The 25967-nt window shown below is 38.9% G+C and overlaps 2 protein-coding genes across 15 annotated transcripts in view; one reads left to right on the plus strand and one right to left on the minus strand.

Moving 5' to 3' along the window:
* PUS7L (pseudouridine synthase 7 like) overlaps positions 1-11609 on the minus strand; it is a 78424-nt gene extending 66815 nt beyond the window's left edge. Inside the window, exons 1-2 of one of the 2 annotated variants that reach the window (XM_003906232.5) lie at positions 11275-11402; positions 6895-7820 (exon numbers count right to left, since the gene is read on the minus strand). In XM_003906232.5, the coding sequence (XP_003906281.3) occupies positions 6895-7820; positions 11275-11294 (946 nt within the window). In that variant the 5' untranslated portion in view covers positions 11295-11402. The other variant, XM_021922218.2, reaches the window with a different exon arrangement.
* IRAK4 (interleukin 1 receptor associated kinase 4) overlaps positions 11447-25967 on the plus strand; it is a 37308-nt gene continuing 22787 nt past the window's right edge. For 4 of the 13 annotated variants that reach the window (XR_634633.4, XM_009180551.4, XM_021922221.2 and 1 more), the window contains exons 1-5: positions 11447-11560; positions 20978-21147; positions 24097-24242; positions 25056-25238; positions 25793-25953. Coding sequence is in view for 12 of the 13 variants with exons in the window: in XM_009180551.4 (XP_009178815.1) it covers positions 20987-21147; positions 24097-24242; positions 25056-25238; positions 25793-25953 (651 nt within the window). In the remaining variant the exon portion in view is untranslated. Of the gene's footprint in view, positions 11561-11637; positions 11743-12425; positions 13526-17233; positions 19562-20977; positions 21148-22444; positions 24243-25055; positions 25239-25792; positions 25954-25967 lie in introns of those variants that run through there. The other 9 variants (XM_017945812.3, XM_009180549.4, XM_009180550.4 and 6 more) reach the window with 9 other exon arrangements.

Here is a 25967-nt window from a genome sequence, read left to right on the forward strand (position 1 = left end):
CTAAATTTTATTGCGAAGTGTAATTAAAATTCCAGACTCATAAGCTAATTTAAAGGAATCTCTCCTTCTAAGAGAGGGAGCTTTCATCCTGAAATACATTTAACATCTAAAGTCCTTCTTTCTGCCCTATCCTGCACTTCTCGACCACAAAGAAACTATAAACTCAGAAATACTTTTTTGTCCCCATGTAGGCTTAGAAGCACTCAGAAGGAGTCTACTTGCATATGGTGGATACTTAAACATGTGTTAACTGGGGAATGCTTTTATATCGATATTACATTAATTGAGCTGGTGCAGACCCAATTTTTCACATTTGAAGTTTATCTTAAGGAAATTAGGCGGTAGCGGTGGCTCAAGCCTGTAATCCCAGCACTTTGGGAGGCAGGGTGGGTGGATCACAAAGGTCAGGAGGTCCGAACCATCCTAGCTAACACGGTGAAACCCGTCTCTACTAAAAATACAAAAAAATTAGCAGGGGTGGCCGAGCCTGATCCCAGCTACTCGGGAGGCTGAGGCAGGAGAATGGCGTGAGCCTGGGAGCACAGCGCAATGAGCTGAGATCCGGCCACTGCACTCAGCCTGGGCAACATGGGTGACTTCACATCTCTCAAAAAAATAATAAATAATAAATAATAAAAAGTTTCTGTGATGTAGTCTCTGAAAGGGTCTAGAAAAATAAGAGAAAAATGTTATTGCAGTTATTTATTTTTATTTTTATTATTTTGAGACGGAGTCACCAGCTCTGTGGCCCAGGCTGGAAGTCTGAGTGGCATGAAACTCCCTTCACTGCAACTCCCACCTCCCAGTTCAAGCAGACCTGCCTCAGCCTCTAGCTGCTGGGACCTGGCAGCCACCACCCCATCCGGCTAATTTTTTATATTTTAGTAGAGAGGGTTTCGCCATTTAACCAGGCGAGCTCTGCTTTCAGTGATATAGCCGCCTCCCAGTCTCTCAAAGAGATGCTGGGAAGTAGCGTGACCATCATGCCAACCTGTTAATAGTTATTTCTGAGTAGTAGGAAACACTAGTAGCTTCATTTTTAAAAACTTTTTCTATTTTCCACAATAAATATATCAACATAGTTACAAAATGCATAAAATTTGATTAAACAGGTAGAAATTTGAGTACTTTACATTCCATTTAACAAGGATTTTAAATGTAAGGATCTATGATAATAAAAGGCATATAATATAATTAGTAGGAAAACATGATTTATAAGGTGCTTTTCTGAATATAAATGCATGTTGAATACAGTACAGGACGTTTAGAATTGAATTTGAACAATTCATATCACTTCCACTTCTCAGGGAACAAAATACAAACTTCCTATATATTTCAATGTAAACTTAAGACATATCTCTATTTGAAGACAATTATGAATACACAGAATGTACTGTTAAACTAAGGCACTTGTAATTGGTGAATATTAATAGTAGGATTAATATGCTCCAGTATTATTCAAGAGCTTTGATCTGATACATATTTATTGGATGAAGTATAGTGAAATTCAGTCTGGTTTTGTTTTTTTTTTTTTTTTTGAGGCCTTGAGGCTGGGAGTGCAGTGGCCTTTGATCTCAGCTCACTGGCTCCTGCCTCCCAGGTTCAGCATCATTCTGCCTCCATACTCCCAAGTAGCTGGGAATACAGGTGCCCGCCACATAGCCGGCTAATTAATTTTTTGTATTTTTTTAGTAGAGGCGGGGTTTCCGCATTAGCCAGGATGGTGATCTCCTGACCCATTGATTATCCCACCTTGGCCTCCCAAAGTGCTGGGATTGGCGTGAGCCACTCGCGTGACGAAGTTCAGTCTTATAAAGTAATATCTTATTACTCAAGATTAACTTTTCTAACAACCATTTAGCGATAGGTGATGGCTTTCTTGTCTTTAGGCCTGCATAACTAAAATCGAGGAATAACAAGTTTGATAGCTAAAAACCAATTGCTTCAAACATTTCCAGGTTTTCCTTTACTGTGGGGTAGCTGAAACAAAAAAATCTTAGATCACAAAAGCGTATATGCGATTACATTCTTGGTTAACAGATTGGCTGGCGGGTAGACTATTAATGTAAGAAGGAGTTGGTTTTGTTGTTATTGTTTATTTTGTTTTGTTTTAACAGTCTCACTCATACTGGGCTGGTCAGAGGCGTGATCTAGGCTCACTCACTCCATGCTCCGGTTAGCGATTCTCACTACCTCCAACTTCCCCAGTACCTGGGACTACAGGCAAATGCCTGCGCCCAGCTCATTTTGTATTTTTTTAGTAGGAGCGGGGTTTCCCCATGTTGGCCAGGATGGTCTCGATCTCTTGGCCTGCGTGATCCACCACCTCTGCCTCCCAAAGTGGGATTACGGGGTGACATGTGCCTAAAAGCTTCTTGGGGGTATTTTTAATGAAAATATAGAATCAGCATGATAGATTTCAGCTGGTATTATTTTTAAACTGTTGGATTTGGCTCATTGAGGCTTACAGGCAAAAATCCAAATTCCTTAATTTGGTATTCATATCTGGCCAAATCTACCTTTCCAGTCTCCAAGTGCACCACTTCCACATTCATGTATCCTATAACCCTGCCACAGAGAACTTCTTGTAATCCCTACAGTTAACTAGAGCCTTCAACAGTTTGTATTTTAGTACATTTCAGTCCCTCTCTAAAACATGAGTTCCCTTGTATGTTCATTTGCAGCACTATTCAGAATAGTAAAGATATGGAATCAACCTAAGTGCCCAACAACAGTGGATTCAATAAAGAAAATGTGGCTGGGTACAGTAGATGATGCCTGTAATCACAGCACTTCTGGGGAGGCTGAAGGGCAGAAAGATTCAGAGCAAGCAATCTGAACCAGACCGAGCAACATATGGAGACCCCATCTCTACAGTGAGATTAGCTAGGTGTGGTAGCACATGCCTGTCATCACAGCTACCCAGGAGGCTGGGGTGGAGAGACACACTTGAGCTAGGAGGTTGAGGCTGTAGCAAGCCACTATGGTGCCACTCCAGCTGGGTGAAAGAGTGAGACCACTGTCTCTCCAAAAGAAAAAAAGTGAAATACATACACTGCATGAAGCCACTACACAACAAAAAGAACAAAGTCGTACCCTTTGCAGCAACATGGATGCAGCTAGGGCCGTTATCCTAAGAGTAGATAACAAAGGCAGGAAACCAAATGCTGCATGTTCTCACTTATAAGTAGAATAATGCTGGGTACACATGTACATAAAAATGGAAACAACAGACACTGGGGTATATAAGAGGTAGGAGAGAGGCATAGGGCTGAAAAACACCTAATGGGTACTATGCTCCACTACCTGGAGTGGGTTCAATCATCCAAATCTCAACATCACACAATATACCCTTGTAACAAACCTGCACACATGTACCTGAAACTTCAAATAAAATTGTAAAATAAAATATGTTCCTTCAATTTATTATTTGTCTTACTTCATTTCTTGAAGATTAACAGCAGCAATATTAAAGCTGACAATTTTGGACACGTCATTCAAAGTTCAGCAATTTCAAAAGAAATTTAACATTTGAGATATCAGTTTGTTGCTGATAGTAGCCTGGATGGATAAGCATTTTTCTGTAAAGATTTAAATTTAGTATATAGAAATATATTTAGAGGGATCAAATCCATGTGATATTGTGTGTTAATATTAATCTGTATCTACATAAAGTTTATGCACTTGAATGTTTAAAAGAGAATGAAACTTGTAGTTCCAATTTAAAATATTTAATTGAATTGACTTAACATTCATCTTTTACATTGAATCTTATTTAAGTTAGTAACAGAAATGGAACATTTACAAAATCTTAAAAGACTCACTAAATGTATAAGTTTAATGTATAAGATTTATAGCATTTTTCTTAATTACTTGGAACATTACCATGTTATTTAAAAGAAAGTCAATTATACTGAATTTTAAAATTCAATTTTAGAGACTTGCACTTTTGAACCAATGTTGGAATAACACTGATACCAGATGACCTCCCACTGTAAACAAATAGAAAACTGAACAAAATATATGAAACAGCCATTTTTAGAGACGGAGAATGAGTACCACAAAGACTGTAATCTAAAAGAAAGAAAGAAAAACGAGAGGGAGTCTAAAATACTCTAATTTTTTTGCCTAGAGTACATTCTGGAACATAGCACAGACAGAATCAAGGTGAGAGCACAGGAGTTCTGCTGAGTTAAGAGGTGGAGGTCAGGAAGGCTGAGTGGGCTCAATTCACAGGGGAGGTGAAAGACAAAGAGAATTCACAGGGAGAGTAAGACAAAGCTTTGTAAGAGGAGTTCAGAAATCTACATAAGTGGTTCCTTGGTTTGTTGCTGATCAGTAATTTGTGCATGTCCAGGGTTAAATGCTATGTATTATTTATTTATTCCACATAACAAGTCACCTCAAATCTTAGTGGCTTGTGTTGTATACGTACCTATAGTTTCTGTGGATCAGGACTTCAAGAACACTTTGGTTTGGTGATTCTAGTTCAGGCTCTCCTGAGGCTGCATGCAGTTAGATGTGGCTAGGGCTGCAGTTATTTAAAAGCCTAAAGAAAGAAGAAGTGGAGATCCATTTCCAAGGGGCTCATTCACATGGCTGGAAGGTTGGTACTGGCTATCGGCATGAAGCTATAGTTCCCTGTCCAAAGGAGCTGTTTGAGTATCCCTCACAGTACAGTAGCTAACTTTCCCCAGAATAGGGAGCAATCAAGAACATGACAAGAGTGTAGCTGCATTGGCGTAGCCTCGGAGAAGTCATCTCCATCCACATTCTCCCTCAAATTCTTCCAAGTTCAAAAGGCCTGAATGCTTCCAAGCAAATATCATGTGTGCTTTATTGACCATTATATCATCCACTGAGCGAATGGGTAAACAAATGTGGCATACACCTACCATGGGGGTATTATTCCAGCCTTAAAGGGAAGGAAATTCTAACACGATGCTACAACAAAGGATGAATGTCAAAAACATACTAAGTGAAATAAGCCCATTACAAAGACAAAATACTGTGATTCCACTTCTATGAGATACTGAGCTGTCTAATCGTGCAAGACAGAAGAATGAAAAATGGTAGTTCCCATTTTCAGAGCTGGAAGGAGGATTGTTTAATATGGAGTTTCGTTTGGGATGGTGAAAAATTCTGGAGATGAATGGAGGTGATAGATGTACAACAATGTGAATGTCCTCAATGCACTGATACTTAAAATGATTAAGATGGTATACTTTATGTTATGTATATTTTAACATAATTTAAAATAAAAATAAAAGTTTTTGAACCATCATTCCTCTTTAACATAGCGCCAACTATTCGTATTTAGAAAACAAATTTAAGCTAATATATAAAGTTCACATAATTTTTTGCTCATTAGCTTCAATTGTATTGAATTTCAAGTATAAGATAAATAAAAATTCCTAGAGCTGCTTAAGTCACTCACCAACCGAATTCCTCTTTCATTATGAAGCTAGTGTTGTTTTCCTTCAAAATGGATATATATATTGCTTACTTACTACATTACCTAATATTAAGTAACTATTACATAGTAAACAATTTCATTATTTCTATTTTTTTTTTTTATTTTTTTTGAGGCAGTCTGCGGCTCCTGTGCCAGGCTGGAGTGCGGTGGCTGGATCTCAGCTCACTGCAGCTCCACACCTCCCGAGGAGTTCCGCCATTCTCCTGCCTCAGCCTCCCGAGTATGGCTGGGACTACAGTGTCCCGCCACCTCGCCCGGCTAGTTTTTTTTTTTTGTATTTTTTAGTAGAGACGGGGTTTCACCGTGTTAGCCAGGCTGGTCTCGATCTCCTGACCTCGTGATCCACCTGTCTCGGCCTCCCAAAGTGCTGGGATTACAGGCTTGAGCCACTGCGCCCGGCCTCATTATTTCATTTAATCCTTAGAAGATAATTGTATGTCAGGCTTTCCTATTACCCCATTTTTCAAGTACAACCAAAAGTTATGAATTATTAAGTAACTTGCCCATGGTATTATTCTTCCCATTTTTACATTTATGAAATCAAATCTTAAAGACATTAAAAATTTCATAAGTCTTTTTGTGAACTAAAAGTCATAATATCAAATCAAACCCACATAGTTCCAAGGTTCAAACTCTAATTTATTAAATATGATCATCTGAAACAGTTCCCATCCTTCAAGAGGAATTGAGGCCAGTGAAACCTAGTCAGCTGGACTTTTATAGTGAGAATTCATCAGTTCCAGCCACCCTGGGAATTAAACACAGACCCTAAAACAGTGATTCTCAAAATGTAGCAGACCAGGAAAAAAAGAGTCTGGAAATTCGTGAAAGCCCCAGAATCAGAAACTGAGAATGGGGCTGTGAAATCTGTTTTAACAAGACCTTTTGATGATTATATGTATGCTAAAGTTTCAGAACATCTTGTCTAGATGACCAGCAGGACCAAGTTTTCAGGTTCCCTACCCAAGGTAGGGAAATATAATTTGTTTTGGATTACAAAGTATCTCTTCACTTTCCCAAGCACAGTAAATATATTCTTCTTATCTCTAAAAACTTAATTTTAATTGAGATTACTTCCAAAATATGAAATCAAGATTTACCTTCAATAAAACTTATTAAACACAAACCAACTGATTCAACTTTAGACATTTGTGAATAGGCTAATATAAATGCCTAGGTTATCAGTAAGGCTAATTTTTAAATTCAGTGTAATTTCAAAGGTTTTATCATCTTCCAGTAAGTAACAGAATAAATAAGAATTCCTAGAGTTGCTTAAATAGCTTATCAGCAGTTCCCCTCCCTAAAGGTAAAGCATGTATTCTTTGCAATCTCTCTAGCCACGTCTATTCAATTTATTTTCACAATTTTAAATTTAACTAAGTTTATCCAAGAAAATGGATGATTATTTATTAAATTACCTGTATAAATAACATTCCCTTCTTGGCATTCAGGAAGAGGCCTTTTCCCACGCTTGTGTGCTTTTTCCCGAAATCTTACTGTTATCACCACATTCGGATTACCAGTACTGCAATTCATTTCAGAAAAAGATTTGGTTTCCACAAGGTTTCCAAACTTTTTGTTGACAAAATGGTGGACAGCTTTTCTGTGGTCTTTGTTTGCATCAGGTTTAAAGGTAAATTTGGAATTTTCTTTCTTCGCATCCAAATATTTAAAAAAGTCAAATGCTTCCTCTTCAGATACCAAATGACAAAGTTCTTTATACTCAAGATTTGGTTTTACAACAATTTCGCTGTTTTTTCCTACAGTTATTAAAAATGGAAATTTCTGCCTAATGGCACTATGTAAACTAGCCCTCTGGTTTTTGTCAAGGATTCTGCCTATTGAGAATTCAAGAGGTAGTCCAATTAGCTCTGTTTCAGAAAGCCACTTCTCTTTTATATCACAGGCAAAATTATTCAGTAACTCATGAGTTTTTTCATCTAAAAAGGAGCTTAAAACATCAGCTTTTTCTTCACATTTGGAAGTTCCATCACTGATAGTATCTTCCTTTTCTGAACCAGACGGATGATTTTGGTCACCATCAGTGTACTTAACCAAAGTATTAACTTCTTGGTTTCTTCCATCTTCAAAGGACAGATTTTGGAGATCTAGTTTCGTTTTTTTGGGAAAATTATTTGGCTCAGGTTGTATTTCACTAATCTTGAAAATAGGCTCATTGATGGTCTTATTAACTAACTGTCCCTGTTCATCAATTTCAATAACAATAAAGTCACTTGGTGAGCTTTTTATAGTGCCATGAAATCCAATATGATCATTAAAGAAACACAAAGAACTAAACCTGATTCTATAATCTGTATCTTCTTCCATTCTTCTATAATAATGCCTAAAAAACAAAACAAAGAGGTGGTTAGTTAACAGAAAGAGAAATTATGGATGACCAGATAGGAATAGGTTTGCAGGATTTAGTTAATTCTGTCTCTCTTTTAATCCTGAGTCTTCTTAAATGGCATCGTTAATTTATAACTATATGTACATCCTGTGTACTTTGACTCTCCTATACCAAGCTGAAATAATAGGCAAACTATTTCTGGTATAGCTAAAGATTTGTTAACTTGTATCTTCACTCACTCCAGATTTGTACCTATTATCCAGGATTAAAATGAGTCAATTTTAAGTTTATCTTAAAAATATCATTTGTAGGCCCACAAGAAGAGGTGAGAACACAGGACTATAAAACAAAGATTTGTCCAAATTCCATTCCTGGAGTCTAAAATCTCCAGCTAATTCCAGAGAATATGTGGCTAAGTTTTCTTACATTATTAGTGGTTAGTGACAGGAGAGGTGACAAGAAGATAATAGGAAAACTGATGGGTAAATGAAGTTATAAATACAAATTTGTGATTTGATTATATTTCAAGGTAGGATTAAGTCAGTCCTGGGCCTTCTCTAATGCCCCCATTAGGACAAATAGAAGCTTTCAAGGTTGACCCAGAGGAAAGTTCTAACTATATCATTGGCATCAGACTGAAGAAACCTTACAGAGCTTCCTGGGAACACTACGCAAGAGAATAGTACTCTGATCTCTCACCTTTCACACAAACCCATGGCTACCATACGATATGGAGCTGCAGGAAAGATAAATTGCCCAGGGGCCCCCCTACTACTGAGTTCTGTGTTTACCCACATTCTCCAAGTAATTTATCATCATCTGGACCATCATCTCATATCTATAATGTATTCTACTATTCTGAACCAATTTAGCAAATCACATCCCTTCTCAATCCTTTCAATCATGCCATATAGAAATCACAACAAATTCTCCATATCCTAATTTCCTAAGGAAAATATAAGATATATTTATTTTCCTTAATTACTTAATTTCCTGTACAGTTCCCTCACTTTCTTGCCCTAATTGAAAGCTGGCTATTTTTTCAGGCTGCTTCTTCCTTAGTCCTCTCAAGTGAGGGCTATTTTTTCTTTCCCACCCATCTACCTTAGGACCTGGAGGCTGTAAATATTGTTCTATGTTTGTTACTGTTCCTTGCAAGCCATTTCTTCCTCTACTACTTCCAAAAAACCAATTCTTTTGAAGAGCCTGCTATTGGGCTTTACCATCTGTTGTCATACTCTCTCGGATCCCCAGACAACTCTGCTTCATTCACTGATCTCTGGCTCACTACCTTCTTATGCAACATGATTTTCATGATCATCTATATGGATCATCCATTCAATGTCTTGGACCCTCAAGTCCTCAATCTCAACCTCAACCTCACACCTCTACTTCATCTTGGTCATCCACTGTCATGGTCATAACTTTGACTTTCTCATCTCCAAAAACTGCATTAACCTTAAGCATCTGATTTTTATCACTCCCACTGTCCTTCATCACACCTACTTTAATACTTCCATTCCAAAAACTTTTAGTTGTTGTGAAGGCCCCTAACTCCTGCTTCTACAACTAGCCCACAAACCAGCCAGAATGGTGTCTTAAAAGGTAAATTAAATCATATCACAATCCAGTTTAAAACCCTCTAATCACATTTGCAATACAATCCAAATTACTTACCCTGGCTTCCAAGGACGTCTAAGATTAGGGACCCTGTTTATTTTCCAAATTTTTTTGTACCTTTACCCCCATTACCCGCTATACTCCAGCTACTCTGGCCTTCTTTAGTACTTTTGTGCTAACTGTTCCTGTTGTCTAAATTGTTCCCTCCCCAACCATATAGCTGCATCTTTTAGGATTCATGCCCTCAGAGAAGTTTTTCCTGGCCAATAATCTACAGGAACCTGCAAGTGATTTTTTTTTTTGACACAAAGTCTCACTCTGTCTCCGGACTGGAGTGCAGTGGCGCGATCTCGGCTCACTGCAACCTCTGCCTCCCGAGTTCAAGCGATTCTCCTGTCTCAGCCTCCGGAGTAGCTGGGACTACAGGGACGCGCCACCACGCCTGGCTAATTTTTGTATTTTTTTAGTAGAGAGGGTTTTCACCATATTGGCCAGGCTGGTCCCAAACTCCTGACCTTGTGATCCACCCGCCTCTGCCTCCCAAAGTGCTGGGATTACCGGCGTGAGCCACCGCGCCCAGCAAGTGATTCTTTCACAAAACCCTATTTAATTTTCTGCATAGCAGTTCTAGGTAAAGTTTTTCTTTATTATTTATTGTCTATCTCCTCCAAAGAGAATGTTAGTTCCACGTGAGGAGTAAGCTTGTCTGCCTTATTTACTACTGATGATCCCATATTTTGAACAGTGTCAAGCACATGGTAGGTCTGCAATAAATACTATTGTTAAATAAATGAAAAAGCTAGTACAAAATAAGTGCTGTAGGAGTGAAGTGGAAGATAATTAGGAGAGGCATAATGCAAGAAGTGGCCATCTAAGTCCTCCAATAGTTCAAGAGATAGAAATGAGGCAGTGACCTCACAAGTAATGTACAAACAAAACATGCAACGTGTGAGAGAAAAACAAACAGTCCAGATACAGAGCAGTGGGGATGGGAAGGCAGGGAGAATACTGTGCTGGAAAATGCAGCTGAGTTCGTACCAGATTATGGAAGATGTTGAATGCCCTGACAAGGACTTAGAATCTATTCGGTGGTCAATGGATGGCTGTTAGTGTTTGAATAGAAAAGGGACACAATCCCAAAACAGGCTTTAGTAAGATGATTCTGATGGAAATGAGCAGGATGTATCCGACGGAGTAACAGTTAGAGGAGTTGAAAAACAAAACAGCATGGTCAAGAACATAGCTGTAGGGATTGGCTCTGAAAGAATAATCTTTTCTTTCTCCCAGAAAAATGGAGAAAGATAGACATTCTAAGCAAGTGAAACAGGTAGGGAAACTTGGGAAGAATGTAATTCCAGCATTCTGGTAAAAGAGTGGAACCGAACTGGAGGGCAGCAAAGGAGCCCACATGGCGTTAAGCCTGAAGGTGCAGTGCTCCCATTCAACAGAGACTGCTCATGACAGTGTGGAGCGGGGTGCCGGGGGCGGGGGGGCCGGGGGGGAGTAGTTTGCTTGGCCCGTGTGAGGAATTCGTTGGCTGAAGAGGGATCCTGAGAAGGTATTAGAGATACTGAACCCAGTCCTGCAGAAGCTACTTAACTTCGCAGAACTAGGGCGTCGCTGCCCTCCAGCACGTCCAAAAGTGTCCCCGACAAGGCCAGCAACTCTACCTGTTTCTTCTCCCTCCCCTAACTCTGCCTGTCCAAAGGCGCGACCCTAGCCCACGTCACCCTTCTTTGGGAGCAAAGGGTATGAATCGTTCAATGCCAATCTCGTCACCCCCCCGCATACAAGCCCACCATCGCGCAAGAAGCTCGACCCGATCTACCTCGGTTCAGTGGAAAGCATTCATTTGCACAACGCTGTGCGCATGCCCGGAAGCCTTAAGCGTTTCAGCCTCCGACAGGGGCGTAATTAAAGGGGCAGGCGCCCACGTAAAGATGCGCCCTACGCAAGACACGGAGTTTCTCACTTTGTGTAGCCGCCTGAAGGCGCCAAGATGAAGCCATCGGGGAAGTGGGGTGGGGCCTGCCGGGTTGGCCCCGCCCCTCCGCGGCGCTTCCTGGTTCGGCTGGTTCTTCTGTCGCCGGCTTCAGCAGCCCGCTCCCGGGCAGGTAAGGCATTCCCCGCCTTCATGCCTCGGTGAAAGGTCGTCCGAGGTCAGCTTCCAGGTCTTGGCACCTCTGCCCCAGGGTTGCTGTGGTAGGTTGCGGAACGGAAATCTCTATCATCCGTGAGAAAAGTTAGAGAGGAAGTGGGTTCCGTGGACAGAGCTTACTCCAGAAGAAAGACTTGGGTAGGTCCCCGGGAATCAAGAAGTTCGTCGGCCCTGAGAAAGAGCCTGAGGCTTGGAGGGACGTCACTCAGCTGTTCTGGGGCGCAGTCGGACCTCAAGTTTCTCACCTCCCAGGCCCTGGGTTCCGTGAGCCCGATTGCGAAATGAAGAATCTTCCCCAGAACCAGGAAGTCAGGCCAGCACCTGACAGATGCCTGTGGCTCCGACAGCTCGCGGAGCCTCCACACGATTGTAATTCGCTTGTTTCTCCGGCCTCCAAGCTTCCAGGGAATTAGAAAGTGGAGGGGGCTTATGGGATCAGATGAGTACATTCGCAGATAGGGGAAAAAGTGTACCTGTCAGCTTGGAAGCCAGAGAGAGACAAAGGGATAAAAGCAAACCCTGTCCAGGTGCGGTGGCTCATGCCTGTAATCCCAGCACTTTGGGAGGCCGAGGTGGGCGGATCACTTGAGGTCAGGAGTTCGAGACCAGCCTAGCCAACATGGTGAAACCCCGTCTCTACTAAGATACAAAAATTAGCTGACATGGTGGCGGGCGCCCGTAATCCCAGCTACTCCAGGGGCTGAGGCAGGAGAATCGCTTGAACCCGGGAGGCGGAGCTTGCAGTGAGCCAAGATCGCACCACTACACTCCACCCTAGGCAACAGAGGGAGACGACGTCTCAAAAGAAAAAAGAAAAAAAAAAGCAAACCCTGGGAAAGCGAGAAAGCACTTTGAGCATTTAGAATGGAAAGAAACGGCGCTATTAGTGCTTCAAAAACGTAACTGCCCAAGGTCCCTTGTAAGCACAGGATATTAAAATCTGCCTTTTCCCTTTCTTGGAGTGGTCCTTGAAGAGGGCTATCAGGAAGTTCAAATTTCTTCTGTTTTCGTGCAAAGCGTTCGTTTGAAGTTTGCCTTCTACGTCTCCAAACTGAGCTTCTGATATTCCAGGCCGAACATGCTCCTTCCTCAGCTTTCTCCATCTCAGTAAATATCGGGAAACTTGGTTACGCCAAAAACCTTGGTGCTGTCTTCTCACTCTCCACATCAGCACATAGCTTTCTATTGGCTCCACCTCAGAATGCTAGGACTTATGCACTTGCTCTGCTACCACCCTTGTCCCAGCCTCCAGCCCCTCCCACCTGGCTTATTGGTAGGCTCTCCTAGATGCCTCTTTCTTGCTTCTCTGTCCTTACTCCAACATCCTTTACTCCCAGCAGCCCCGGTATCCTTCTAAGACATGAGTATAGAGCATGTCTTTCTTTTCTCAAAACTTCCAGCCTCTACATCTCACCCAGAGGATAAACAAAGTCAATGCAAAAACTCTAAGGCCCTTGGAGACCTGGCCCCTTTACCTTTCTAACCTCATCTGCTACTTGCCTGTTCCCTCCTATGCAGTCTCACCATGTCCTTGCTGTTGCCCAGTGGGCCCATTTCCAACCTTTGCATTTACGTTTGCGTTTTGTCCGCAAACCTTTCCCAGATAGTCCAGTGGCTGGCTTTCTCCTTCTTTTTGACCTTTAATCAAATGACACCTTCTTATTGAGGCTTCCTCTGACTACCCTATTTATAATTACAACCCTTTCTCTGTTTCGTTTTGTTCTTTCATTTCACCTGGCACCATCTAACATACTATAGAGTTTATTTATTTGCTTATTGCCTGCCTTCCTCCATTAGAATATAAACTCCATGAGTTCAGGTTTTTGTTTGTTTGTTTGTGTTTTCTCTAATTTTCCTAATGCTTCATCTCCAGGGGCCTGGAGCAGTATCTAGCACATAGTAGACACTCAGTAAATATTTGGTGAGTCAGTGGTATTATATTTTGTTTCTTAAATATATGCAAAGCATTTTCAATTACTTACTGTTGTGTTGGATCAATGTTCAAGAAAGATGTGTTATGCTTAATTTATGGTACACCAGCACATATCCCAGTTTGTAATAGGCAGCCCTATCTAATTTAATAGCTCTGGAAGGCCTCACCAGCTTTTGTTCATAATGATGATGTTAAAGTATCTAAAAATAAAGATTAATGGTTATACAGCATATTTTGCTAAGAATATATGGAAGTAAATAGTGTATTTTAGAAAGGATATAAATATATTAAAAGTACCATGGTTGATCAAATAAGACTGCCAGGGCCGGGCACGGTGGCTCTAGCCTGTAATCCCAGCACTTTGGGAGGCTGAGACGGGCGGATCACAAGGTCAGGAGATCAAGACCATCCTGGCTAACACGGTGAAACCCCGTCCCTACTAAAAAATACAAAAAACTAGCCGGGCGAGGTGGCAGCGCCTGTAGTCCCAGCTACTCGGGAGGCTGAGGCAGGAGAATGGTGTGAACCCGGGAGGTAGAGCTTGCAGTGAGCCGAGATGGCGCCACTGCACTCCAGCCTGGGCGACAGAGCGAGACTCCATCTCAAAAAAAAAAAAAAAAAAAAAAGACTGCCACCATCTCAAAAACTTAGTTATTTTCTCAGACTCGTTATTTGTACCCTTTCAGTAGCTCCTCATTACTGTTCTGGAAATTGAACCTAAATACAACTGTGCACATATCTTTAAAAAAAAAAGTGATATAAGAATAATTTCTGCCAGAAAATAATAATTGCTCCTTTTTTTTTTTTTGACCACCTATTATGTGACAAGATTTAGCCCTTTGCATGTGTTGATTTTAATTCTTACAGCAATTCTTAGATATTACTATCTCTGTTTTTCAGATAAAGAAAAGCAAGGTCCAGAGAAATATAATTACTAACTCTGGTCACAGTTGGCTTTAGTTAGAACTTAGGCCTGTGCAACCTCAAAGTTCATCTTCCCTCCACTGCTGCACAATCTTTTCCTCTGATCAAAGTGCTAATGAAGCAGTCTTAAAACTTTATTAACACATTTGACAAGAATCTTTTGCCCTCCTGTTTTGGGCACAGTACTTTGTTTGGGAAGGCATTGGATTCCATAAGCAGGTGCTGATTTTAATATATTTCTCAATCACCACCCCACCTTTTATACTTGTCTGAGTTGTCTTATTTGAAAATATGAATGGGTTTTCTTTACTATGAGAGTTAGTGGTAAGACGAAACAGTCATGAAGGTATTTAATTATTTATTTGTAAGCAAAGCCTCCTGTATTAATCCTAAGTGTACTAAGGTAAATCTTGAACAGTTTGAAAGAGATGACACTTTTAAAGTTTTTTTGCACATGTGTTTTCATTATTGAAAATTCAGAAAAGCAAAACGAAAACAAAACTATCATAAAAGTCATCACCAAGGGATAACCACTGTTAATATTTTGGCTTATGTTTTTGTAAGTATATGGTTGGGAGTGGTATATGAATGTACATTTAAAGTAAAATTTTAATTTCTGGGATTTTGAACTTCTGGGCACATGTGTGGAAGAGTTGGCAGAAGGCCTTTTTCCTAGTATCCCTACACTCATCACCTCTGCTGGAAGCCTGGGTGCAGGAGAGCTACCAAATTTATCCCTGGCCTTTAGATAGTCTGGGTTTTTTCCTCAGTTCCTTGTATTTAGCTCTAATTTATAAGACTACTAAGCAGTTCTATCTTTTCTAGCTTCGTCAGTCATGTTGTACCTTACAGTAGAGAGAAATCTTAATAAGGAAAAGTAACTTGAAGAGAGTAACTGCAGAGTCTATAGGTAACCTAGATACAATTTCTTAATTAAAATTTAAAAATCCTCAGCCTTTCATTCAACACAAATGTCGTGAGTCGTTGCTGAGGTGAATTTGGTTGGGTCCCAGCCAGGAGAGCACCCATCTAACAGAGAAAGCAGATACGTAAACAGTAAAACATAATAATTATTAGAACAGAAGAATGACTAGGTGACATTTTGGAGCAAAAGAGATGACAATCAGGGGAAGCTAACAGTGCCTTTTGAATTGGGCTTGAAGGAATAATAGGCATTTACCAGGGGGCCTTTAAGGTACATGGGCTATTCTTTTACCTGGCCCTAGATGACTTCACTTCCTGTTTCACAGAAAAAAATACCACTATGTGGGAACTCTTCTCCCTTCAAATATATCTGTATTTAAACCTCTGCGTCCTTCCTTCTAGATTCAAAAGAGACTTCTCTCTATTCAAGGCTGATTTCTTCACCTGTATGCTATTCATTATCCCATTTGTATTGCCAAACAACTTAAGTCTTAAACCCTTAACACCAACAGTTCTCAAAGTCTGATTGGAGTCCCTAATGCTCTTTCAGGAGATTTATAAGGTCAAAATCATGTATAGTTAAAAGATTCATTCAGAGTGCAATGGATTTTAATGTTCCAAGTTAATTTATACAGCTTCAGATTCCACATTGCAGCTTACCTTTAGGAAGTTACTTCTTTCAAATTTTAGTGTAGTATCAAAGAGAAATATCTACTAGTTTGTGAAAAGGCTATTAAAATACACCTTTCTTTGTAACTGTATGTCTGTGTGAAGCTGGATTTTCTTCGTATACATCAACCAAAACAATATACTGCAGTGGGTTGAGTGCAGAAGCAGATATAAGAATTTGGCCCTCTTCTATTAAGTTAAATATTAAAGAGATTAACAAAACCTTAAAACAATGTTACTCTTCTGTTTTTGAGGAAAAGGTAGTTATTTTTATTAAGATATATATGCTAACATGTATATTTATGATTATTTTAAATGAATTAATAAGTAATTTTTAAATTTCTCAGCATCAATTTAATATGGTAAATATTGGTAGATATAACCAACATAAACAAAAGCCCTTTGGGGTCTACAATCGTTTTTAAGAGGGTAAAAGGTCCTGAGACCAAATTTGAAAACTGCTATTCTCTTGCATACTTTCCTTCCTCTCTCTCCCTACCCCTCCACCCTTGTTTTCCCTCTGCTCACACTCCTCTCTCTTTCTCCTTCCCTTCATAATGAGACTTCTTGGAAAATCTGTTTTTGCCATTCACTCACTTTTTCACTATAGCTGTTCCCAAGTCACCAGTGGCCTTCTGATTTCAGAGTCTAACATCTCCATCAGTGTCTATTTGACCTCTCTGAGTCTTTTGTACCAACCTGCCGCCTTTTCTAGAAGTCTCTGGTATGCCACTGTCCTGTTTTTTTTTTCTTGCCTTCATGACTAAGCAGTATTTTTTAAAATTCTTCTTTCACATCATTCCTTTCCATTCTAAGCATTCCTAATAGGCAACTTCATTTTATTGTTGTTTCAACCGTATATATGTATATGCTCTTAATTTGTATGAGGGCATTTCAAAAAGTTTGTGGAAAAATTGAATTAAAAGATAAAAAATGTAAACTTTGACTCAGCGCTATGGCTCATCCCTGTAATCCCAGCACTTTGGGAGGCCAAGGTGGGCAGATCACCTGAGGTCAGGAGTTCAAGACCAGCCTGGCCAACATGGTGAAACCCCATCTCTACCAAAAATACAAAAATTAGCTGGGTGTTGTGGTGCATACCTGTAATCCCAGCTACTTGGGAGGCTGAGGCAGGAGAATCACTTAAACCTGGGAGGCAGAGGTTGCAGTAAGCAAAGATTGCATCACTGCACTATAACCTGGATGACAGAGCAAGACTCAAAAAACAAAAAACTGTAAACTTTATTTCTGAACATAAGCTCCATGAAGTTCAAGGCACTTTTGTAAGTGGTAACACCAGCCATTTGGGCCATCCCTAAAGAACTGAGAGTCCTGGGAATTTAACCATGTCAATAAAGTCTTTTTACATTATTAACTGAAGAAAAATGGGTGCCCTATGAAGAGTTTTCAAGATTAGGAAACAGAAGTCAGAAGGAGACAAATCAGGACTGTAAAGTGGATGCCTGATGATTTCCAGTTGATACTCACAGAATTGCCCTTGTTTGATGAAAGAAAAGAGGAGGGGCATTGTTGTGATGGAGAAGGACTCTATGGTGAAGCTTTCCCAGGCGTTTTTCTGCTAAACATTTGACTAAAGCTTTAGCAGAAAAGCTTTAGTTTAGAAACATTTAGAAAAGCTACTGTTTCTCAAAAACACTCTCTAATAAGCAGATGTTACCATTCTTTTTACCTCCAGAAAGTCAACAAGCAAAAATACCTTGAGCATCCCAAAAAGCTGTGGTCATGCCCTTGCTTTTGACTGTCTGCATTTGCTTTGATTGGACCGCTGCCATTCTGGGGGAGCCATTGCTTTGATTGTGCTTTAAGATCATACTCGTAAAGTCATGTTTCATCTCCTGTTACAATTTTTTGAGGAAATGCTTTAGGATCTTGATCCCACTTGTTTAAAATTTCCATTGAAAGCTCTGCTGTCATCTGCAGCTGATCTGGGTGCAACAGTTTGGGCAGCCATCAAGTGGAAAATTTGCTCAACTTTTATTTTCAGTCAGAATTGTATAGGCTGAATTAGTTGTCTATGGTGTTCGCTCTTGGTTCTGCTATTAATTACAGGTACTCTTCATTTAGGGCACGAACCAGGTGAATGTTTTCCTCAAAAATTGATGTGGATGGTCTGCTGCAGCAGGCTTCATCTTCAACATCATCTCATCCCTTAAAATGAGTTACTGATTTGTATGCTGCTGATTTTCTTGGGGGCATCATCCCCATCAATAAAGCATCAGTGATTTCACCATTCTTCCAACCAACCTCCATATAAATGTGGTGTTTGTTCTTGCTTCACTTTTAGCAGAATTCATGTTGCAGTGGTAGAGGTTCTTTTCAAACTGTCTTACTCTTCTTAGTGCCTCAAACTAGATCCTGTTTAGACATGAATGATAAGTTAGTGTGAGTTTATTTTGGAAATATGTTTTGCAAAAAAAAATTTGAAATCCATGCATGGTTTTTGCATGGTATGCATTTTCCATGAACTTTTTGAAAACCCCTCATATATGAGAATACTTACATAGTGAGCATTCTTTGCTGAAACCTCTCTCCTAAGCTCCATATCGCATATATAAGTACTTGGTATGAAGGCCCCTAGATGGTGCCAAAGGTAGATATTTCACATTTAACATGAGTCAAAAAATAAAAATAAAAACAAACAAACAAAAAAAACCATCTTTGTTCTATCTCCCTTTCTTGTAATTGGTCATCTCTAGTGAAATTGTTTTGATTTGGCCTCCTAAATGTTTTCATGTTTTACTTCTCCATTCCCATACCCTATACTTTTTCCAAGCTCTCATTTCTGCTCACCTGGATTATTGCAGAAGTTTTCAAACTAATTTTCTTGCCTCAATATACATCCCTTTAATTTTTATCCAGAGGAATCCACTTAACCATGTAAGATTATTTAACATCCCTCCTAAAAATCCTGAAGTGGCTCTCCTGTAACTTTTAGTTTATAAGTTCAAACTCTTTGTCTTAGCATATGAGGTACATGGTGATCTGGCCCTGCTACCTTTCCACCCTCATCTCTTCTCACTTAATCACAGGCATCCTATGGTGCAGCCATAGCAAGCTCTTTGCCTGAGACACACATGCTCCCACCTTTTCCCATGCTATTCCCTCTGCCTGGAATTTTCTTTTGGGCTTATTCTCATTCTCTTTCATTCATCCTTCCAACCTCCCACTCCAGGCAAATCTGTCTTGATATCGCTCTCCAGACTGCCTCTGCTTGATGCCCTTTTTCTGGGCCCCATAACACTCTTGCAGCTTTTATCACTCCCTGTCACTGTTTGTATCCCATGGTATACTGAACAGCTTGGAAACAAAGATTTTCTCTTCTCTGTGCTCCCATTTGTTAGTACAAAGATTGACATAAATATTTGCTGAATGTATTCATGAATGAAAGGAAAGGAATAGTCTTTCTGAAAAGGAGAATGGCATGAACAATGCATTGTGTTATAAAAGCAGAGTTGTATGGCATGGATTTTGGAGTCAGACATAAGTGTAAGTCCTGGATCTTTCACTTACCACCTTTGTAAAATAGAGATGATAAAACCGTACTGGGAAATAATTTAGTTGTTCCTAAAATAAATACTGAACAACACCATTATCTACAGTGTGCAAGTCACTAGGTATATATTCATGAATAAAATTAGCATGGTCCTGAACTCATGGATCTTAAAATCTAATATGGGAGACAGTAAACAAGTAAACAAATAAATATTACAAATACATTGTGCAATGATGAAAGATAATTAGGTGAAGGGCAGCTAGACCTATTTAGATGTGGTCAAAGAAGTCCAAAGAGAGGAAGTGAATACTAACGTAGAAGCCTATGATACAGAGAAGCTTTTCGCTTTTTACTCTTTTTGATAGTTTTAGAATGTTGTTCCATATGAACACATTATTTACTCTAAAATTGTATTTTTAAAATATATATAGGGAAGCAAAAATAAGTGACATAAGAATATCTGAGTCTATTTGTCTTAATTGGAAGGAAAGATCATTTCCTATTGAGAATGAGGTACACGCAGAACAAATAAAATCCACATAGAAAGAAGCAAAGATATGAAATAGTCACTAAGGACAATGAGAGGAGACAAGTGGAAGGATTAATGGCAGTGTTAGGCCATTAATGTGGAAAGGGGGTTACCATAAATTTGTATTCACATCAGCAACTCTGGTGTACAAGTAAAATTGTTAGATTTATCCCTAGCTGCAGCTCTCCAGTGTGGAGTAGCAGAAGAAAAGGGGGACTACAGAAATAAAGATTCTGTCTAGAGAGTGACTGAAGTGGTGAAACACAGGTTTTGGCATAGTAGCAAATGAACTGTGGTCAGGCAGATCTCATGGACTCAAAAAATGTGCAGAGGTCAAGGAAGAGCAAGCTATGTGAACAGTGGGTGGGTGGACCCTATCTGTTAATGCTACACAAATCATTTCAGTACTTTTTTTTTCTTCTACCAAAGAACGTTGCATAAATTTTTAATCGTAAATGAGTACTGATTGAGCAACATATATTAAATTGAAAGGTAAATGTTTTTATTAATAGATTTGATTTCTGAATATGCTAATTCTGATAGTTTATTGATACTACTGTTAAAAAGAATTGCTCTGGTAAGTGTTTTGCCCCTTTCTATAAATTATACTTGGAAAATATCAATGTCAGAAAAAAGTCCTCCGATTTTTATTGCTATTAATAGGTGGAAAAAGGAAGGAAACCTAGAGGATAATTGGACAAATGAATTGCAATTTTAGTTTCATCTTAGGGTATCAGTGACTTGACTTTGGAATGTTTCTTTATTATGGTATAATCAGTTGCTGGCATTTCATATGATATAGCAAAGTGTGATATAGAAGCTTACAGATGTCATCTCTAAAAGTACTATAAAATTTTAATGAGATTTTTCCATATTTTAGGAATAGAAGATGAACAAACCCATAACACCATCAACATATGTGCGCTGCCTCAATGTTGGACTGATTAGGAAGCTGTCAGATTTTATTGATCCTCAAGAAGGATGGAAGAAGTTAGCTGTAGCTATTAAGAAACCATCTGGTGATGATAGATACAATCAGTTTCACATAAGGTAACAGATAAAATTCTTTGTATTTGTAAATTCTTACATCACAATATGGAATGATTAATTGGTATAAGTACTGTCTAATATGGCAGTTTAGAAAGTAAACCTCTATACTGTGGAGGAGACATTGGTAGTAAGTAACCTCTTTTTGGTTGTTCCTTTTGCAATTTTGTCTTCTTTCTCCCATATGTCAATAGGGCTAATATTGTGATCTCTCAAATAAGCTTTCTGAGTTAGAATCAATATTCCCACCTTTGCTGTGGTTCCCAGTTTGGCAAGCCAAGTGAAGTTCAGTCTGCCTCACACCTCTCATTTCCAGATTGAAGGAAAATAAGAATGTTATAAGAATGTCTAGTAAAAATCTAGAGCTTAAACTTCAAAGTGTGTAAATCTCTAATGCACTCTAACAGTGTATTTTGGGAGTTTTTCAATTTGACATTTTAAAGTTGTTGCTTACAAGTGTACACTTCTGTGAACAGAATTCTTAAATCTTAGCCAGGATTTCTCAGTGCTATCATCAGATAATTTCAATTTTTCCTCTTTACTCATCTCTGCTCGATTTAGTGTAAAAGATGCATGCATATTTTATTTTTGTCAGTCATTGCATTTAAAACCGATGTCAAAATGTTTCTTTGGTAGCAAAAGGAAAAGAAGACTCCTTGTTATTTTCAGCATTAACCTCGGAAAGAACCTAATAGCCTTAGCTCCCTTGCAGGAAATGTTTCTCATAAGAAAAGCAAACATGTTAAATTACTTGAAAGAAGCTTAAAGTTTAAACTGTGTTAAGCCAATGTTTAAAGATAATTTTTTAATATTACTGTTAAAAACTTATGGAAGATAATTGAGGCAGTGGTGGCAGGAAGATAAAGCTCTTCTTTTTTTTTTTTTTTTCCTTTTTTCAAGACTCACTCCTGTGACAGAAAAAGCTCTTCTTTACAGAATACCTGCAAATAATTGTGAAAAGAATGATAGAATGAGAAAAATACCTATTTGTAACCACCAATGAGTAACTGATTCTTGCAAGCTCATCACTGAACCTAAAAAGCATAAGGTGAAAGGTGATTGTTCTCATGCATATGAGCAGGATATGCACAAGATTTTAAAGTATTATAGGCTGGGCACAGTGGCTCATGCCTGTCATCCTAACACTTGAGGAGGCCGAGGTGGGCAGATTGCTTGAGCCCAGGAGTTCAAGACCAGCCTGGGCAACATGGTAAAATCCCATCTCTACAAAAAATTAGCTGGGCGTGGTAGTGCACGCCTGTAGTCCCGGCTACTTGGGAGGTTGAGGTGGGAGGATCACCTGAGCCCAGGAAGTGAAGGCTGCAGTGAGCCATGATCATGCCACTGCACTCCAGCCTGAGTGACAGAGCAAGACTCCCTCAATAAATAGATAAAAAGTATTGTACACAAATTACTTGTGAAGTATGAAAGGGAAGGGTACATTTTTAATGAGGAAATCTGAAGTACATTTCCTTTACCATGTGATCAAATTTTAGCACCAATAATAATGGTACAAAATGCCAATATGTACCCCTGGATGTGATACAATGGGAAGGGCACATTATACCTATGTAGTATTTCTACCAAAATGTTTCATCGGAATTTAATCATGAGAAAGTAGTCGGATACATCTAGGCTGTTAGACTCATTCTATGACATCTGGCCCATATTCTAAAATACACTCCCACAGACATAGATTGAAAGAGAGCATGCACAAGAGCCCAGATATGGCACAATTTTATCAGTTATTCAATTATTGAATCTAGGTGAATGGTTGTTCATTCTATCATTTTTTCAACTTTTCTGTAAGTTTGAAATTTTTTAAAATCTTTAGAGGAAAAAGAAAAAAACAATATTGGTTAAATTTTTAAATGTTAACTTTTCAAAACTAATTTTTAATTTTAAAGAAATGGAATGGAAAGAAATGGGATGAAAGCCGACTTTGTGATTTTTTTTTCAATTTAATTGAATTACAGTTAAGATTGAAGGAATAATTTCCTAAGTTTTTGTGTATTCTGTTTCTTTCATTAAGCAGGCAGATTTATTAAAAATTATATAGCTATCAGAGTCTTAAGTTATGTGGGAAGTAATATAACTAAGTAGATTGAGAATACACTCTTATGTCAAATGAGATCTGAATTTGGACCTCAGCTTGGATACATCATATTAGCTGTGTGGCTATGGGCTTGTTACTCTACCTCTCCAAGCCTCGCTTTTTCACTAGTAAATTCGTATGATAATCATAATATCTTTGAACATGCTCATGTGTGTACATCCTGTAAACCACTAAGTAAATACCCCGTAAGTACCCAGTAGATTATTATCATCATCTTTGGCATCTTTTTTCCTCCTATTTTTCCTGTCTCTTTGTAATTCTTGCTGGTTCTCTTGTTGTCCCATTTCTTTAATGTTATAGGAGACGCTGTAGGCAAAACAGGGGCAGGGGAGATCAACACCTGTTTTCATATGACCTCAGTTTATAAATGCTATTGTTTGAATGTGTCCCCAAAAGTTCATGTGTTAGAAACTTAATATACCCATTGCAAAAGGGTTGAGAGGTGGGACCTTTAAAGGGCAGTTGGTCATGAGGGCTCTGCCCTTATGAGTGGATTAATGTTGTCATGGCAGGAGTGGGTTAGTTATCTTGGGAGTGGGTTTCTGATAAAAAGGTAAGTTAGGCCCTATTTTTCCTTCTCTCTCTCTCTCTCTTTTCTTTCTCTCTCACATGCACGTGTGCATGCTCTTTGCCCTTCTGCCCTTCCACCATGAGATGATGTAGCAAGAAGGCCCTAACCAGATGCTGCCTCTCGATCTTGGACTTCCCAGCCTCCAGAACCGTGAGCCAAATTAACTATTGTTTATAAATTACCCTGTCTGTGGTATTCTATTATTGCAGTACAAAATGAACTAAGACAATAGACTAATTTTGTTTCTTTGTTACTTACTTTTAAGGAGATTTGAAGCATTACTTCAAACTGGAAAAAGTCCCACTTCTGAATTACTGTTTGACTGGGGCACCACAAATTGCACAGTTGGTGATCTTGTGGATCTTTTGATCCAAAATGAATTTTTTGCTCCTGCGAGTCTTTTGCTCCCAGGTAAACTGATTGTGACCAGGGTGTCCACAATTAGGGTGGAAAGACAAATGGCCAAAATAGAAATGTTTCTTCTTACTCTTACTTTTTCCTCCTGGTAGATGAAGTTTACATTTGAGAGTCCCTTTCTTTCTTTCAGCACTCCTCAACTCTTTAAAAAGCAGTACCGACAAAGGACACTGTGGACCCTGCTACTAAGGTGATAGAAGCTTTGTAAGAGTCAGATAGTTTTGTGCCAATAGGAAGTTTAGAAGGAAAGACTTCACACATCTGGCTTAGGCTGTAAGAAAGTAATTATTCTTTTGAGTTCTTGCTTTTTTTCATCTTCAACTTCTACCCTGATGAGATTCTATGATCATAATTTTAAAAAATTGTATTCTGATGTGTTAGTGTCTAGTTGCCTTCCTTATAACCTTTCTTCCTTTGATGCCTTTCACACTAGTGGTTCTGAACCTTTATCATGCATAAGAATCACTTAGGTTCTGGTTAAACATGTAGATTCCTAGGGTCTGTTCCAAATCTATGTATTCAGGATTCTGGAATTGGGTTTAAGGTCTATATTCTTAAACAAGTGCTTCAGTGCCTCTGATATAGGTGGCTCATGGATCACTGTTTGAAAACACTGCCTTACTCTCTTTACCCATATTCATTATAACTTACAGATTCTTACTAGGTAGCTTCTTGTGTGTGCTGCGAGAATATGAGACCAACCTGTAGAAACTGGAATGATATTAAATGAACCAAGTTTCTAGTTTAACTTTTTCACAACCACTTCTTATTACTGAAAAACCACTTGTGTCTTACTTCATTTGTTAGATGCTGTTCCCAAAACTGCTAATACACTACCTTCTAAAGAAGCTGTAACAGTTCAACAAAAACAGATGCCTTTCTATGACAAAGACAGGACATTGATGACACCTCTGCAGAATCTTGAACAAAGCTATATGCCACCTGACTCCTCAAGTCCAGAAAATAAAAGTTTAGAAGTTAGTGATACACGTAAGTAACATTTTCAGTGCTTTCTACTAGTGGATTTGTCATTAAGACTAGCAGTGCTTTAAAAGAAAGCTTTTGTTCTTTTGTTTGTGCCACAATCACAGGCACACTGGCAATAGCTCTTTTGTGAGTTTTTTCCTCCTGATATATTAAGAACCATCTTCTTTGTGTTGATCAGTGATTAGAGGCAATAGGACATGCAAACAACCAGAGAAGCTATGAAAAAAAAATAAGTAAATATTTACATAACTTGGAAGGGTCACTTTTTAAAATAAAATATGTGACTAGAGTTTTGGGTAGGTAGACTAGACCCACTCAAATGTGTGACTAGAATTTTGGGTGGGTGACTACAGTGTTCAGAGGGTAGGATCACCAAACAGAATTCTCAAGAAAAACTTATAATTTGTATTTTAGAAATGGTTTTATATTCTCCCGTCTTGTCTAATTCAAAATCATAAATATTTACATACATGTGAAACCTTCAAATGAGAAAATAGGAGAATTATTAAAATGAATTTTTAAAATTTAAGCATGTTTTTCTTATTTTGACATTATAGGTTTTCACAGTTTTTCATTTTATGAATTGAAGAATGTCACAAATAACTTTGATGAACGACCCATTTCTGTTGGTGGTAATAAAATGGGAGAGGGAGGATTTGGAGTTGTATATAAAGGCTACGTAAATAACACAACTGTGGCAGTAAAGAAGCTTGCAGCAGTAAGTTATATTTT

Source organism: Papio anubis, chromosome 9, assembly GCF_008728515.1.
Source record: "Papio anubis isolate 15944 chromosome 9, Panubis1.0, whole genome shotgun sequence".
NCBI classification, from domain to species: Eukaryota; Metazoa; Chordata; class Mammalia; order Primates; family Cercopithecidae; genus Papio; species Papio anubis.